Consider the following 12,504-nt stretch of genomic DNA (forward strand, 5'->3'; position numbering starts at 1 on the left):
GTGTGTAGCTTTGGAATATTAACAGAACTGCTTAACAAGGAGAATTTTCATTAACAATGTGGGTCAATATAGAAAACGATCTTTGAAATTAATGAAACTTAAATATCCTCTGATGAGAAAGGACTCACAAACTTTATTACACACCGTCACCAGCTACTGGACGTGGACAGAAGTACCAGAGAAACTGGAGCAGCAGAAACCTGATGCCTATTGGCAAGTGTCAAATAGGAAGAGAAGAGGGCAGCCCCCTCCAACAATCCCTGAAAACTGTATAAAACCTAAGGACCACCTCAGAGGCTGCTTGATCCATTAAATATGATCAGACCTTCATGACGCTTCAGGTCACCCACCATGAATAGCACTCCCCTCCTCCAAGGGTTGCCAGGGTTAAGAGATTGCAGTTCTCTTTGGTTTATTCAAATTAAGGACACCTCTATACTTTCAACTTGTTGCTGGTTTTGCATATCCACGTCAGCTGACGGGCGATACCAGATCGTACTGATAACACGTCTTTGTTATCCTGCAATCAAGTTAATGTTGCCTTGTTGATTTCCAGCCACACAAGGACAGCACTGTTTTGAAACGAGCACTCTACATTCAGGTCAGGCATCCAATGAGTCACTGCTCCCACCCCACTGTTCTTTATGCATTCTGGGAATTTTCAATGCTCTGCACCGTGGGATTCCTACTGGAAGACAATGGCACCTTGGGGCTTGGAGACAAACAGAATAATTCCCATGATTCCTCCTGTTTCCTCCCATCATCCTCCTTGTTTCTGTAAGCCTGAGCCATTTTCAAAGCAAGCGCTGTCAGGCAGCATAGAGGAAATATTGTCATGCTCTGTGGTCCTCGGGGTGATAAGTATAAACAGGCTGCTGGAAACATATCTACAGTCGTGCAATGACTTCAGAACCTGGCTCTGTCCTCGGCTGCACTTGGTGCTTCTGAGGAGACTTGGAGGAGAAGTTTGCTCTAACCCACCTTTCTGCTCCTTGATCCTGGGGCAAAGTTGGGGCCTAAACAGCTTCCAGTCTAACTTCCAGGAACCTCAGGGCTGCCCTAAGTTACCTCAGCTGCTGTGCTGGCCTAGGGTCTGCTGAGGCACCTTGCACTCTGCCCCATCCTCTCGTCCCCTAATATCTGACTCCATACCACACATGCCCTATGCTAAGGGAGGGAGACAGAGTTGGCTATACCAGCTTTGCACCACCTGAGAATTACCCCAAGTCACGGGATCCTTGGCTGCCCCTTTAGGGCAGCTGCCCAGTTGCTTTCCCTGCTCAACAAAGGCTGAGGCCAGAGCCCACTATGTTGTTCAGTTGTTTAACTAGTAAAATACAAGCAGTGAACACATCAGTGGGTCTCTGTTCTTCACCTGGGGAGCAGGGTGGGGCTGGTCCATGGCTGGGTTCCATGCCCTGTAGGATGTTGTGATCCTGGTAAAAAGAGTAACTCAGCATTGCACTGTTAACAGGCACAGACTTTACTTACCCTAGTTTCTGTAGTTTACAGTTTGGATGTTTCAGCCCCTCACACAGCCGCTGCACTCCTGAAGCCCCCAATGAGTGGCCCCCTATATTTAGCTCTGTCAGGGTCTGGTTGGTGCTGAGAGCAGAGGTGAGATCCCCACAACAAGCTGCTGTGAGCTCACAGAGAGGCAAACTGCAGGAGACAGACATTTATAGAAGGCAGAACTACTTGTTTCTGCCCCATTTTTTGCATTTCCCCTCCTTGATACTGGTGTGTATCTCTAAAGTGATTTTAGTTCACAGACAAATATTGATTTTAGTTTAACTAATAGACATCTATAGAAAGCTTTAAAATATATAATTACATCAAGAACAACAACAGAAACTATGTTATAAGAACTTTAAGGCTGCAAAGTCAAGCATTCAAAAACATAGGGAATGCTAGACTTAGGTTTCCCTTGCAACTGAAATTCAGCCCCCTTGTTTGTTTGCATTATGACAATCTATAGTTACATGACCACATACTATTTTTTCTATAGCTCCTTGCCTGATCCAGCAGACAGGGTAGATGGTGCACTCTAAAGGAACAGCCATGCAAAATTTCTTTTTACCTGCATCATTCACTTTGTGGTCCCAGACCTTAATTCTGTACCAAATACAGAAATATTAATTTCCTCCTGGGCCTCTTTCTGGTGCTCTCACCATAGTATCCGAGTGCTTCACAAACACTAATGGATTATTTATCTTCACGACACTCCAGGACAGTAGATGGTATTATCATCCTCGCTTTCTAGGCGGGGAGCTGAGGTACAGAGAGATTAAGCTAAAAAATGTCCACTAGTTCTGGGTATTCGAGACCCCTAGACCCTGGTCTTCCAGATTCCTTAACATTTTAATAGCACATTACATGTTCGAAGCACAGCTCCTCAGTTGCAGTCATGAGTGCTCAGCATTTCTGCAAATCAGATCCCAGGCATCTCAGTTTGGCACCCAGAAAGTGTCTAACTATGAACGTTTTGGTTTAGGTGATTTGCCCAGCACCACGCAGACACTTCTTGGCAGAGGCAGGGAGCAGACTCCAGGGCAGCATTCAGTTGCCTTAATCCTTCTCTCTCTTCCTGTAATACCCAGCCTCATTCACTACCCACCTTCTGACTTCCGCAACAGATGAGGCAGTGGTCCTACAGACAATGGCCTCATTCACTACACAACCCTGATTCATCCGCAGAGTTCAGTCCACTGCTGTTCACTGACTTCCTTCCATAGGACCTCTGCCTCATAGCATGAAAACATATAATTAAAGACTGCATCTTAATGCACATGCCAGGGAGGGGGGGGGGTGTCAAATTAGTTTTTCATGGGCAACCTTAAGTCTGATATTTCCTCATTTAAATGTTTGACTTAGCAATGGTAACATTCCTTTAACAGGTTTAATATAATTTCCTAATTAAAAAAAAAAAAAAAATCCTGAACACAGTAAATCTATTACATGGAATCATAATTGACCCCCAAGCTGGGCTATCAGCAGTGTTTTCACCTTTAGAACTCCCCACAGAGCGCTATCACTTGAGCCTACGGACTAACTGGTAACAGTAGTAGGCTGCTATCCTCTATGTGGATCAGGCACTAGAGGGAGATTAAATCCACTGGCAAAGCATGTGTCTCACAGCTATTGCAGGGTATGTCTACATAGCAAAAAAAAAAAAAGAAAGAATAAAAAGTGTGTTTTAACTCAGGTTAGCTGCCCCAGGTTAAAACAGAAGTGAAAACACAGCAAACTCTGCTTTTAATTTAGGTTAGCATCTTAAATTAAAGTGTATAGGGGAGCCTGGGCTTTAACGTGAGCTGCTAACATGAGTTAGAAGCCATGTCTTCACTGCTGTTTTAACCTGAGTTAGCTAATGCAGGGTAGCTAACCCAAGAAAAGGACCCAGGTTTCTGTATGCGCGTGCAGTGTAAACATATCCTGAGAATCAAGCCGGTGGGAGCAGCTGCAGAAGCACTGGGTGGGAGAGGGTTAAATGGTGCCCGGTGAGGGCCACCCCTCTCCCACAGCACCCTGGACTCAGAACTGCCCATGGAGGATGCACCCCTTGGGAGGCACTAGTACCCATGCAGCGTCCTCCGTCACCTCACCATGTGGCCTTGGGGGAAAACTGCAGGGAGGTGTCAGCTGCAGACATAGCTGGGTCACACTTTTGGATACTGATGAGGTCAGAGCATTTTCTAATGTTCTGAATAGGAATTCGTTCATCTACGCCGTAACTTCTCCCTTCCTCCATTCCTCTCAGCATGGCTGTCCCACCAGCTCAGACTCCCTTTACACTCCCTCACACACACTTACCAAATGTGACCCCCCCGCCCCAATTCAATTCTGAATGTGGCTCAGTGAATCCAACTGAGCATAAGGGAGTCAAACTGAATCAGGCCTGCTGTAACCAAGGGACCAGATCAGAGGACTTGAGGAAGGGGGGGCAGGTTCTGTCCAGCCTACGCAGGAGAAGAGGATTCCATTGCTCCAGTTCTGGGGACGCTGCAGTTCTAAGGGGAGGGACATGGCAGCCATGTTACCTTTATGTCAAGACCCAAAGAAGAGACTTGGGGAAATAACTCGCTCCTAAAATCTACACAGCCAAAATTTAAATCATTGCAAAATCGTCCCTTGTTCTTTCCCTCTTCCTTACCCCCCACCCCTCCTTTTTTCTCCCACGTTTCTTTGTCTAGTTGCTAAGCTTTGTCCCAGGGTTAGTTCTTGTGATGGTGGTAAAGGATTTGAATGGAGGAGCATTCACAGCAGGGCTGTGACCCTAGTAGAAAGCACTGAAATCACAGTAGTGCAATGTTCAGAGGCACAGAGTACAGGGAGCAAGCTGTTACTTACTTTAATATCTGCAGTCTGCAGTTGGGATGTTTCAGTCCCTCACACAGCAGCTGCACTCCTGGATCTCCCACTTTGTTATACCCCAAGACTAGCTCTGTCAGGGTCTGGCTGGTGCTGACAACCGAAGAGAGAGCCCCACAACAAGCATCAGTGAGATTGCACCAGTTCAAACTGTAGGAGATGGAAAACAGCAAGGAAGATAATCACTTGTTTCCTCCCTATTTGTTGAGATTCTCTCGGTGATGTCAGTGTCTCTGTGGAAGGGGATGGTTCATTCAGAAGAGATCAGTCACAGGGCTCTAGCAGGAGGCTGCGGGATGTCGGCACCAAAGGCCCCTGTGTGGATTTCTGCCCCTGCTCTGTCAGTCACCCCGTGCTCCAGAAGGGAATGTTCAGATGAGCTGAAGGGAAGGAAGCAGAGTGTGTGTGTGTGGTTGGGGGGGGGGGGGGGGAGGTGTCTGTAATGAACTGGAGAATCCTAACACCAGGCACTGAGGAACAGTGCAAACCCTTTCCCAGTGCTGGTACTCTGGTTCCTTTCTGCTTATGCAAATGAAATCTAAAGCTTCTGTAAAAGCTCCCCTGCCTTCCCCAAACCATTCCCCAGTGTCTAGAACTATCAGCCCTGCCTGTGGGAGCCAAAACCCTTCCAAACTGGAAGACGAGTTACACGAGTTCTCTCCTAGTCAGACTCCCAGCTATGCATATGGCTAATGATAGAATCCTTGACCCCCCACCATACTCCCAGCCCATCTGTTTAGCACAGCTGGGTTCCCTGCTACCAGAGGGACCTTCTGGGTGTGTGAGAAAAGACCTTCCTTCCCTCCCTGTATCAGACCCACTTACACGGGCTAGAGGGGGCGTCTACAGAGGTTGTAAAATGAAGGGACTCACAGTTAATATGTTACATAGCTGGGACACATGATCTTAGGGACCAAGTAAGTGATCCCCCAGATAAACTGCATGTTGTTGTGCTGGCTCCTCAATCAAAGCACATCTGAATGGAGCATGTTTCTTGGCCTGGTGAATTACTATGGGAGTTTGGTGGTGGTGGCTAAACCCTTTATTAAGTTGCTACATATGAAAGAAGCCTGGGCCTGGATCACAGAATGTATTATTGGGACATCTTGGGACACTCAGTTAAGATCGCTGAGCCTCAACTTCCCTCATCAGTGAAATGGGGATAATAACTAGAGCTGGCTGAAGTTTTGGGGGTGAATAGTCTATTCACCAAAAGATACAGGTTTGGGGCGACCCAAAACTATTCATGAATTTGGCACAGATTTGCTGAACAGTTTTGGCCAACATTTTTTTCAGGGCTAGATTCACGAACCTGAAGGAGGAACTAGTGGCTTCCTTACAGCCTTTAGACCAGGGGTAGGGCACTCACCTGGGTCTGTGGGAGACCCTGGTTTGAATCCCCACTCTGGAGCAGAGACTAGACTCCTCCCTGCCCTAACCCCCAGCCTATGGGTTATGTTGGCAATCTCTCCCAAAGGTGGGGAATTGAGGAAAAAGACTACTGCCTCCAATACTAGGGGTGGGGGTTAATGATTTGCATAGTTTTGAGTCATTGTTGCTGTGTGTTCCCCCCTCCTTTAGTAAAAGTTTGCTTTGGTTTATACACAGATTCAGGGCTTGCGAGTGGGGAAGTATTCCCATATAATCTCTCTGATGGACCGCAACCTTGCTGCGGCTAAAGACCCGCAGAGCTATATTGTCTGGAGCTTTTATACTCCTGGTAGGTTCCCCCCCCCAAAATTGGGACTGTGGGGCCAGCTGTCTGGTGTGGGCTCAGCTTTACTTACAATCCCCAAACAAGGCAGGCTGATGCACGTTGTGAGCCACTGACACAAGTGCTGGAGAGACAGTAAAGGGATCGGACACCAGCCACCCTCATGGGTGAGCATTTTAAACAAAGGACACCTGTAAATGCACAGAGGTGGCCAAATGTTACTTACATCAATCTCTGCAATTTGCAGTTTGGATGTTTCAGTCCCTCACACAGCTGTTGCACCGCAGTATCTCTCAGATCATAATTATGACACATCTCCAGCTCTGTCAGGCTCTGTTTGGTTCTGAGAACAGCAGCGAGATCCCTACCACAAGTGTCTTTGAGATGACAGCCTTCCAACCTGCACAAGAGACGAAATCCAGACAAGAGCGATCACCACGTGAATTGCGCTCATCACAGCTGTTCTGACAAGTGGCCTTGCCCGCCAGCCCCTCTCCTGACCAATCAGCATTGAAATTGGGCCAAGAGTCCAGTTCTAGCTGTGAGGATATTTTTTAGACAGCCATGCTTGGCAGCACATGCAGGTTCAGAAAGAGAAAGAGAGAGCAATCACACTTTGGAGATGGCCCGTGCTTTGCTTCTAATAAGTAACCACCCCTCTCAGCTTTGTCTAAGTCTCCTTCATAAGAATTCATGCATATTACACTAGGCCCTGCCCCAAGCCCCACCCCTTGTCCAATGGGAAGCCAGTGTTGGGTGGGACTTCCTGATTCAGCCCCACTGCTTGCACGTCACCCTTGACTTATCAGCATTAAGAATAAATCAGACATTTCACGCTCCAACCTCAGCCATCAACCAATGAGGAATAAGGTTCGGGGTAAGACTTCCTCTCCAACACCACCCCCACCTCTTCCCCTGACCTTTGAGTGTATCTACTTCATCTCAGAGACCAATGACAAGATCAATACTAGCATTCAGACAGCACAGGTTTTCCAGAGAAGCTGACAGAGACACTGCCTGATATGGTGATGGAGTTCTCAAGAATTACCATCCCTGGAGACTTCAACATTTACATCAACAATATATCTGATCTAGTCTACCCTTTTCACCCAACGATTGTCACACGGAGTCTCTGGGCCTACACACACACAAAACTGGTCACACACTGTACCTGATCTTCATAATGAACGTCGACGTAAGCAAAAATCGTTGTCCTATCCCAATCAGACCATCCTTTCCATAAAATGGAGAACAGAACTCTCCTCATCTCCAGGAAAAAGTTCTGGCCATGGTGGCCTGTCCCCAGAAGCTCACAGACCCAGCTATATTCACAAAATAATGGTGCCCTACCAATCAAGCAAGGACTTGAAGAACCAGTGAGACATCACAGTCACTGACTGACCCCTGCCATCAAGACATGGGTTATAGAGTACCACCTCCCCTGTATGAGCCTCACAGAGCTCTATGGTTTCTCAGTTTCTAGAGACTTCAACCTCCTTGGTTGAAGGATCCATCTTTCCTTAGATTTCAAGAGCTCTGACCTCATGTCCTTCAGGTGATGGATGCGAAAATGGCTGTCTGTTTCTGCTTATGCATCCCATTTCCCAAAGTCCATTGTCTCTTTTTCAAGAGCCAGGAAGGCTTCCTGGGGGTACACCCTCCGTCCCCTGGTGGGATTGTTAAATGGCCACGGCCGCCACCCCCCGCCCCTGACTTGCTAGTTTGATGGTTTTGTTTACCTTCTATATTAACGTACTGACCTCACCTTGCTCAACTTACATTGGAGACACAGTCAAGCAGGTGAAACAACATTCTTTTGTCTAGGACAGACTGGGCTTACACACTGCCTGCCAAATGCATTTTAAGACCATACTTCCAGCACACCACTATAATTCTTTATACACCGACTGCACATACATCACACAATAATACTAATGACCGTGTCCCCAGTTTACATACGATCCCTTACATGACACCTTCTAGATACAGATTCTGACAACAGTGAGCAGGGACAGCGAGTGTGTCAGGCCTGATGTGAGTTACGGCATGATGTGCCCTCTGCCAGCTGGCACTGGAGGACTCACAGGAGCCACCGTGGTTGGGGCTGAAGCTGAAACCCAAATTGAGTATTTCAGCTCAGACAGGGAGGTTTAGAATCCTCGGGGGTCCTAGGGCCTCTTTTGTTTTTATTAGTTTTATATGGAAAGATCAAAGTATCAAAAGTTAGTAAAGTGATCTGTAAAATAGGCTGGTAGCTGAAGGTTAAGAGTGAGCTCTTTTAAATAATTATTAATAATTTGGGGTTTTAGGGAGTCTAGGGGGTTCTGTTTGGCATGGTGGAGCAAATCTCTTGCACTCCAAAGCCATCCTCTGCATCCATTTCCATTCGGCATCGGGAACCCGCACCTGACCCCCCTCTCCCAACAAAGGAACAGGTACCCCAAACCTTTTAAATGCCAATAGGCAGTGATGTGACTACTGTGGGCTTTGCCAGTGGCCAAAAGATGAGGGAAATGGAGACGCCCCCCCCCCCCCACACCCCAGCAAGAAGGCTGCCACCAAGGGCACTGAATCTATTATAGCCCTGTTGAAAAAAGCTTCTGCAGATACATTAGAAATCAAGGCCACAACGACGACTATGCACTTGACTGTTACCTCAGCGGATTCCTCTCTGAAAGCACTAAAGGGACTGATGAATGAAGCTGAAGGAGAATATCAGCAGTGGAGGACCTAGTACAGGGGCTCTTGGCTCAGATACAGAGAAGCCTTAAAGGCATATCCTCTGCAGAATGTAAGCCGTCAGACCTCAAGTGGCACTCGCACCATAATAATCTGAGAAGTGTGGAGGTACCTGAAGGAGCTGAGCAAGGCAAATCCCTAGAATTTGTCCCCCTGCTCCTGACATAGGCACTCAGCCTGCTGGGTGATTTTGAATTTGATCTGGAAAGATCTTAGGGACCAGGGACCTCTGAGATGGCCCTGAGAGCCAAACCTCATGCAAAAATAACAGGAGTACTTGTGGCACCTTAGAGACTAACAAATTTATTAGAGCATAAGCTTTCGTGGGCTACAACCCACGAAGTGGGTGGGTTGTAGCCCACGAAAGCTTATGCTCTAATAAATTTGTTAGTCTCTAAGGTGCCACAAGTACTCCTGTTATTTTTGCAGATACAGACTAACACGGCTGCTACTCTGAAACCTCATGCACTGATTGTTAAACTTCTCAAATTCATTATAAAAGAAAATACTGCAGCTAGCTCCTGATAACACACCATTTGGGGGACACCATGAAATAAGACAATGGTTTTTCAAGCTCAGCCTTTAGAAAAGTTAGGGAACTTCAGGCAGCGAGGGCTTAAATATTTTATGAAGTTTCCAATTCAGTTCCATGTCAGGATTGGTGGGGAAGTGCCTCTGCTTTAAAAGCCACTAGAAGCAGAAAGATTTTTAAACAGCCTGCAGTGAATTGAGCAACTCTTCTGTTTTACACCAAGTTTACTTCTCTATTGTCGTCTGCTGTGCTTGCACACACAAACCTATCCAGTGACTGTGACTAACCTAATTCTCCAGGTTCTCGTCTGCTCCAAGCTTATATTTTATTAATGGTTGGAAAACATACATCAATTCTCCTCAAATGAGAATGTGAAGTTCCCCAGCAGGGGAGTTCAGGGAAGACCGCACCCCAAATTCATCTGATGGGAGTGAACCGTCTGCAGAAAGGATTTATTTACACTGTATTTATCAGTAATAATTGCCTTTGTTCCTCCATTTGTGTTGGGGAGCTGATGAAACAATTGATGACTGGCCCAGACAGATCAATATGAACAGTTTGTTTGGGGATTATACAAGGTCTGTGTGTTCGCTTAGCGCCAAAGTCTACCGAAGAGATCACCGGACGGCGGAAGTGGGCAGCCTCCTGCTCCATTGTAGGAACTTGAGGATGCCAATTCCACTTTGAAAAACTGGTACCAGAAGAAAACCCCGGCATGTCGCCACATCTTGCTGCGGGGGGTCCTTAGTGCCCAGTAGTTTGACATTGCACACACTGGAAGTGAGAGAGAGAGAGAGAGCTCTCCTCCTTGCCAGACATCATGGAAAGGTGTGTAGGAGCCGGGGGATGCAGCAGCGCCATCTACAGGCCAGTGGAGTGGAAGAGAAGACCAGCAAGAGTTGCTGAGCTACACAAACTAACCATTTCTGCCCTTCCTGTCATGTCTGTTTTTAAAATATTTAATAGCATCATTAGAGCCTTCCTTTGGGGCCCTGGCCAATGGCCATGATTATCATTTAAAAAACTTCAATTCCTTACAGACAGGGGGTGAGGTTAGTCTCCTAGATCTACAAAATTACTATTTGCTTTTCTCAGGTCACAGATGTCAGGCTGGGTCCAGTGTGCTAATGCCTTTATATCCATGTGGGTGGAAACTGAACCTGTGTTATTGCACCCAGTCCCCTCTGCAGGACTCCTTGTCTAATGGAGAAAAATAGGGTGCTCACCGTGGTGGCCACACACGCCATCTGGGCTGTCCTAGCGAAGAGGTACTCATTTCATCCTCGCCTTCATGCAAGGCATCTCTATGGGGCAACCCAGACTTGCAAATTAGATGCAAACCTGTAAGTTGGAAGAACTGGCTGAGTAGGGGCATTGTATGGGCTTCCCAATGAGTCAATGACGAGGGCTTTGCTCCTTTTCTAAGGCTAACGCAGTGCTATGACCTGCCACCCTCAGCAGAGTGGCACAACTTACAGCTAAGACATTTGCTAATGTGGAGATGTTTGGATAAAGGCTGAGACTGCATGAAGAGTGCCAGACCTTCATTGCACCTAACCACTCCTGCCTTTTCCCTCTCCCTCATTCCCTCTTCTATTTATGTACGTCTATTTTATTAATGTAACCTCCTCCTGAATGGGTTATATCCAGGTAGCATTATCAGGTATTTGTGCAGCTTCCATGAGTTGTAAAATTGCTTAACTTTATGGTGACTTCATATGGTATTTGGGAACACATACAAGCTGTATGTGGATCTTCCCTTTTGTATTTTTTTTTTTTTTACAGACTCTTTCTTTACAAAAAAAATAAATCAACAGAAAAAAAAAATCACAAAAAGTTGTTTAAAATATTTACACCCCTGCCCTCCCTCCCGTACCCTAAACATATATATGTTCTGCAATGATTAGGGGCTGGAGAGCCAGCTGTCCGGTGTGGGCCCAGATTTACTTACAATATCCATTTTCCAAACAGGGCAGGCTGGGCGCACGTTATGAGTCATTGATGCGGGTGCTGTAAAAACACTTAACTTTCATCTTCTCCATGTAGCTGCAGGGAGCATTCATCAAACACCAGCAACACACCCTGTCAAGCACTTTACATAGAGGACACCTGTAAATCCAGAGGACGCCAAATGTTACTTACCACAGTCTTTGCAAGTTGCAGCTGGGATGTTTCAGTCCCTCACACAGCCGCTGCACTCCAGAATCTCCCAGAGGATTACCATTCAAGTTCAGCTCTGTCAGGCTCTGGTTGGTTCTGAGAACAGCAGCGAGATCCCCACAGGCAGCACCTGTAATGCAGCAATATTGCAATCTGCAGGAGAGAGCAATGCAGGGAAAAGTGATCACGGCATGAATGGGACTGTTCTGATAGGCGGCCCTGCCCAGCAGACCCTCTGCCTGACCATTCAGCATCCAGAATGGCCCAGACATTTCAAGCCCCAAACCTCTGCCATTGACCAATGGGAAATACAGTTTGGGGTAAAGCTCCCTCCCAAAGCACTGTCCCTAGCCACCAAAACTGACCCCTGCATAGCCCCCTGCATCATTACAAGAGATTTCTGATAAAATTGCGAGAGATGGCAACAGGGTCAGACATCAGACAATACATGGCTGAGGCGCCTAGTTGGGAATGATAGGTGGGCACGAGAGTCCATCGTTCCTCAGAATGGAGGAGGGAAATAACCTAATCTGTGTTGACATCAAAATGCTCAGGGTAAAAAGAATGGTTACTTACCTTACAGTGACTGGTTCTTCAAGATGTTCTGTGCCTGTGGATCCCACCCATTGTGTGTGTTCACCCTCTGTACAGGAGTTCAGAAAGTTGTCTCTAGCAGCGTCCATTGGGGTCATGCATGCACCCTGCATAACCTCATGTTCCCCCTCTTGCGGGCATAAAGGGTGGAGCTACCCCACCCCTCGGTTCCTTTGAGGCTCAGATTCCACAGAGAACAACTCTGAGCTATGGCCTTGGAGGGCAGGTCGTGGGATCCACAGGCATTGAACATCTCGAAAAATCACAGTTCCTGTAAGGTACATCACTGTTCGTTCTTCTTCAAATTTTTGTGCATGTGGATCCCACTGTCAGGGTTCCTTCCCCACTCTGAACTCTGGGGTACAGACATGGGGACCCGCATGAAAGACCCCCT

General features: G+C 47.0%; 1 protein-coding gene across 1 annotated transcript in view; it reads right to left on the bottom strand.

Annotated features, from left to right (window-relative positions):
* LOC135877394 (NACHT, LRR and PYD domains-containing protein 3-like) overlaps positions 1–12,504 on the bottom strand; it is a 45,699-nt gene that overhangs the window by 12,623 nt on the left and 20,572 nt on the right. Inside the window, exons 5-8 of the mRNA XM_065402822.1 lie at positions 11,499–11,669; positions 6,312–6,485; positions 4,351–4,521; positions 1,492–1,662 (exon numbers count right to left, since the gene is read on the bottom strand). Coding sequence (XP_065258894.1) covers positions 1,492–1,662; positions 4,351–4,521; positions 6,312–6,485; positions 11,499–11,669 — 687 coding nt within the window. The remainder of the gene's footprint in view (positions 1–1,491; positions 1,663–4,350; positions 4,522–6,311; positions 6,486–11,498; positions 11,670–12,504) is intronic.

This window comes from Emys orbicularis, chromosome 4 (genome assembly GCF_028017835.1).
Source record: "Emys orbicularis isolate rEmyOrb1 chromosome 4, rEmyOrb1.hap1, whole genome shotgun sequence".
Classification (NCBI taxonomy): domain Eukaryota; kingdom Metazoa; phylum Chordata; order Testudines; family Emydidae; genus Emys; species Emys orbicularis.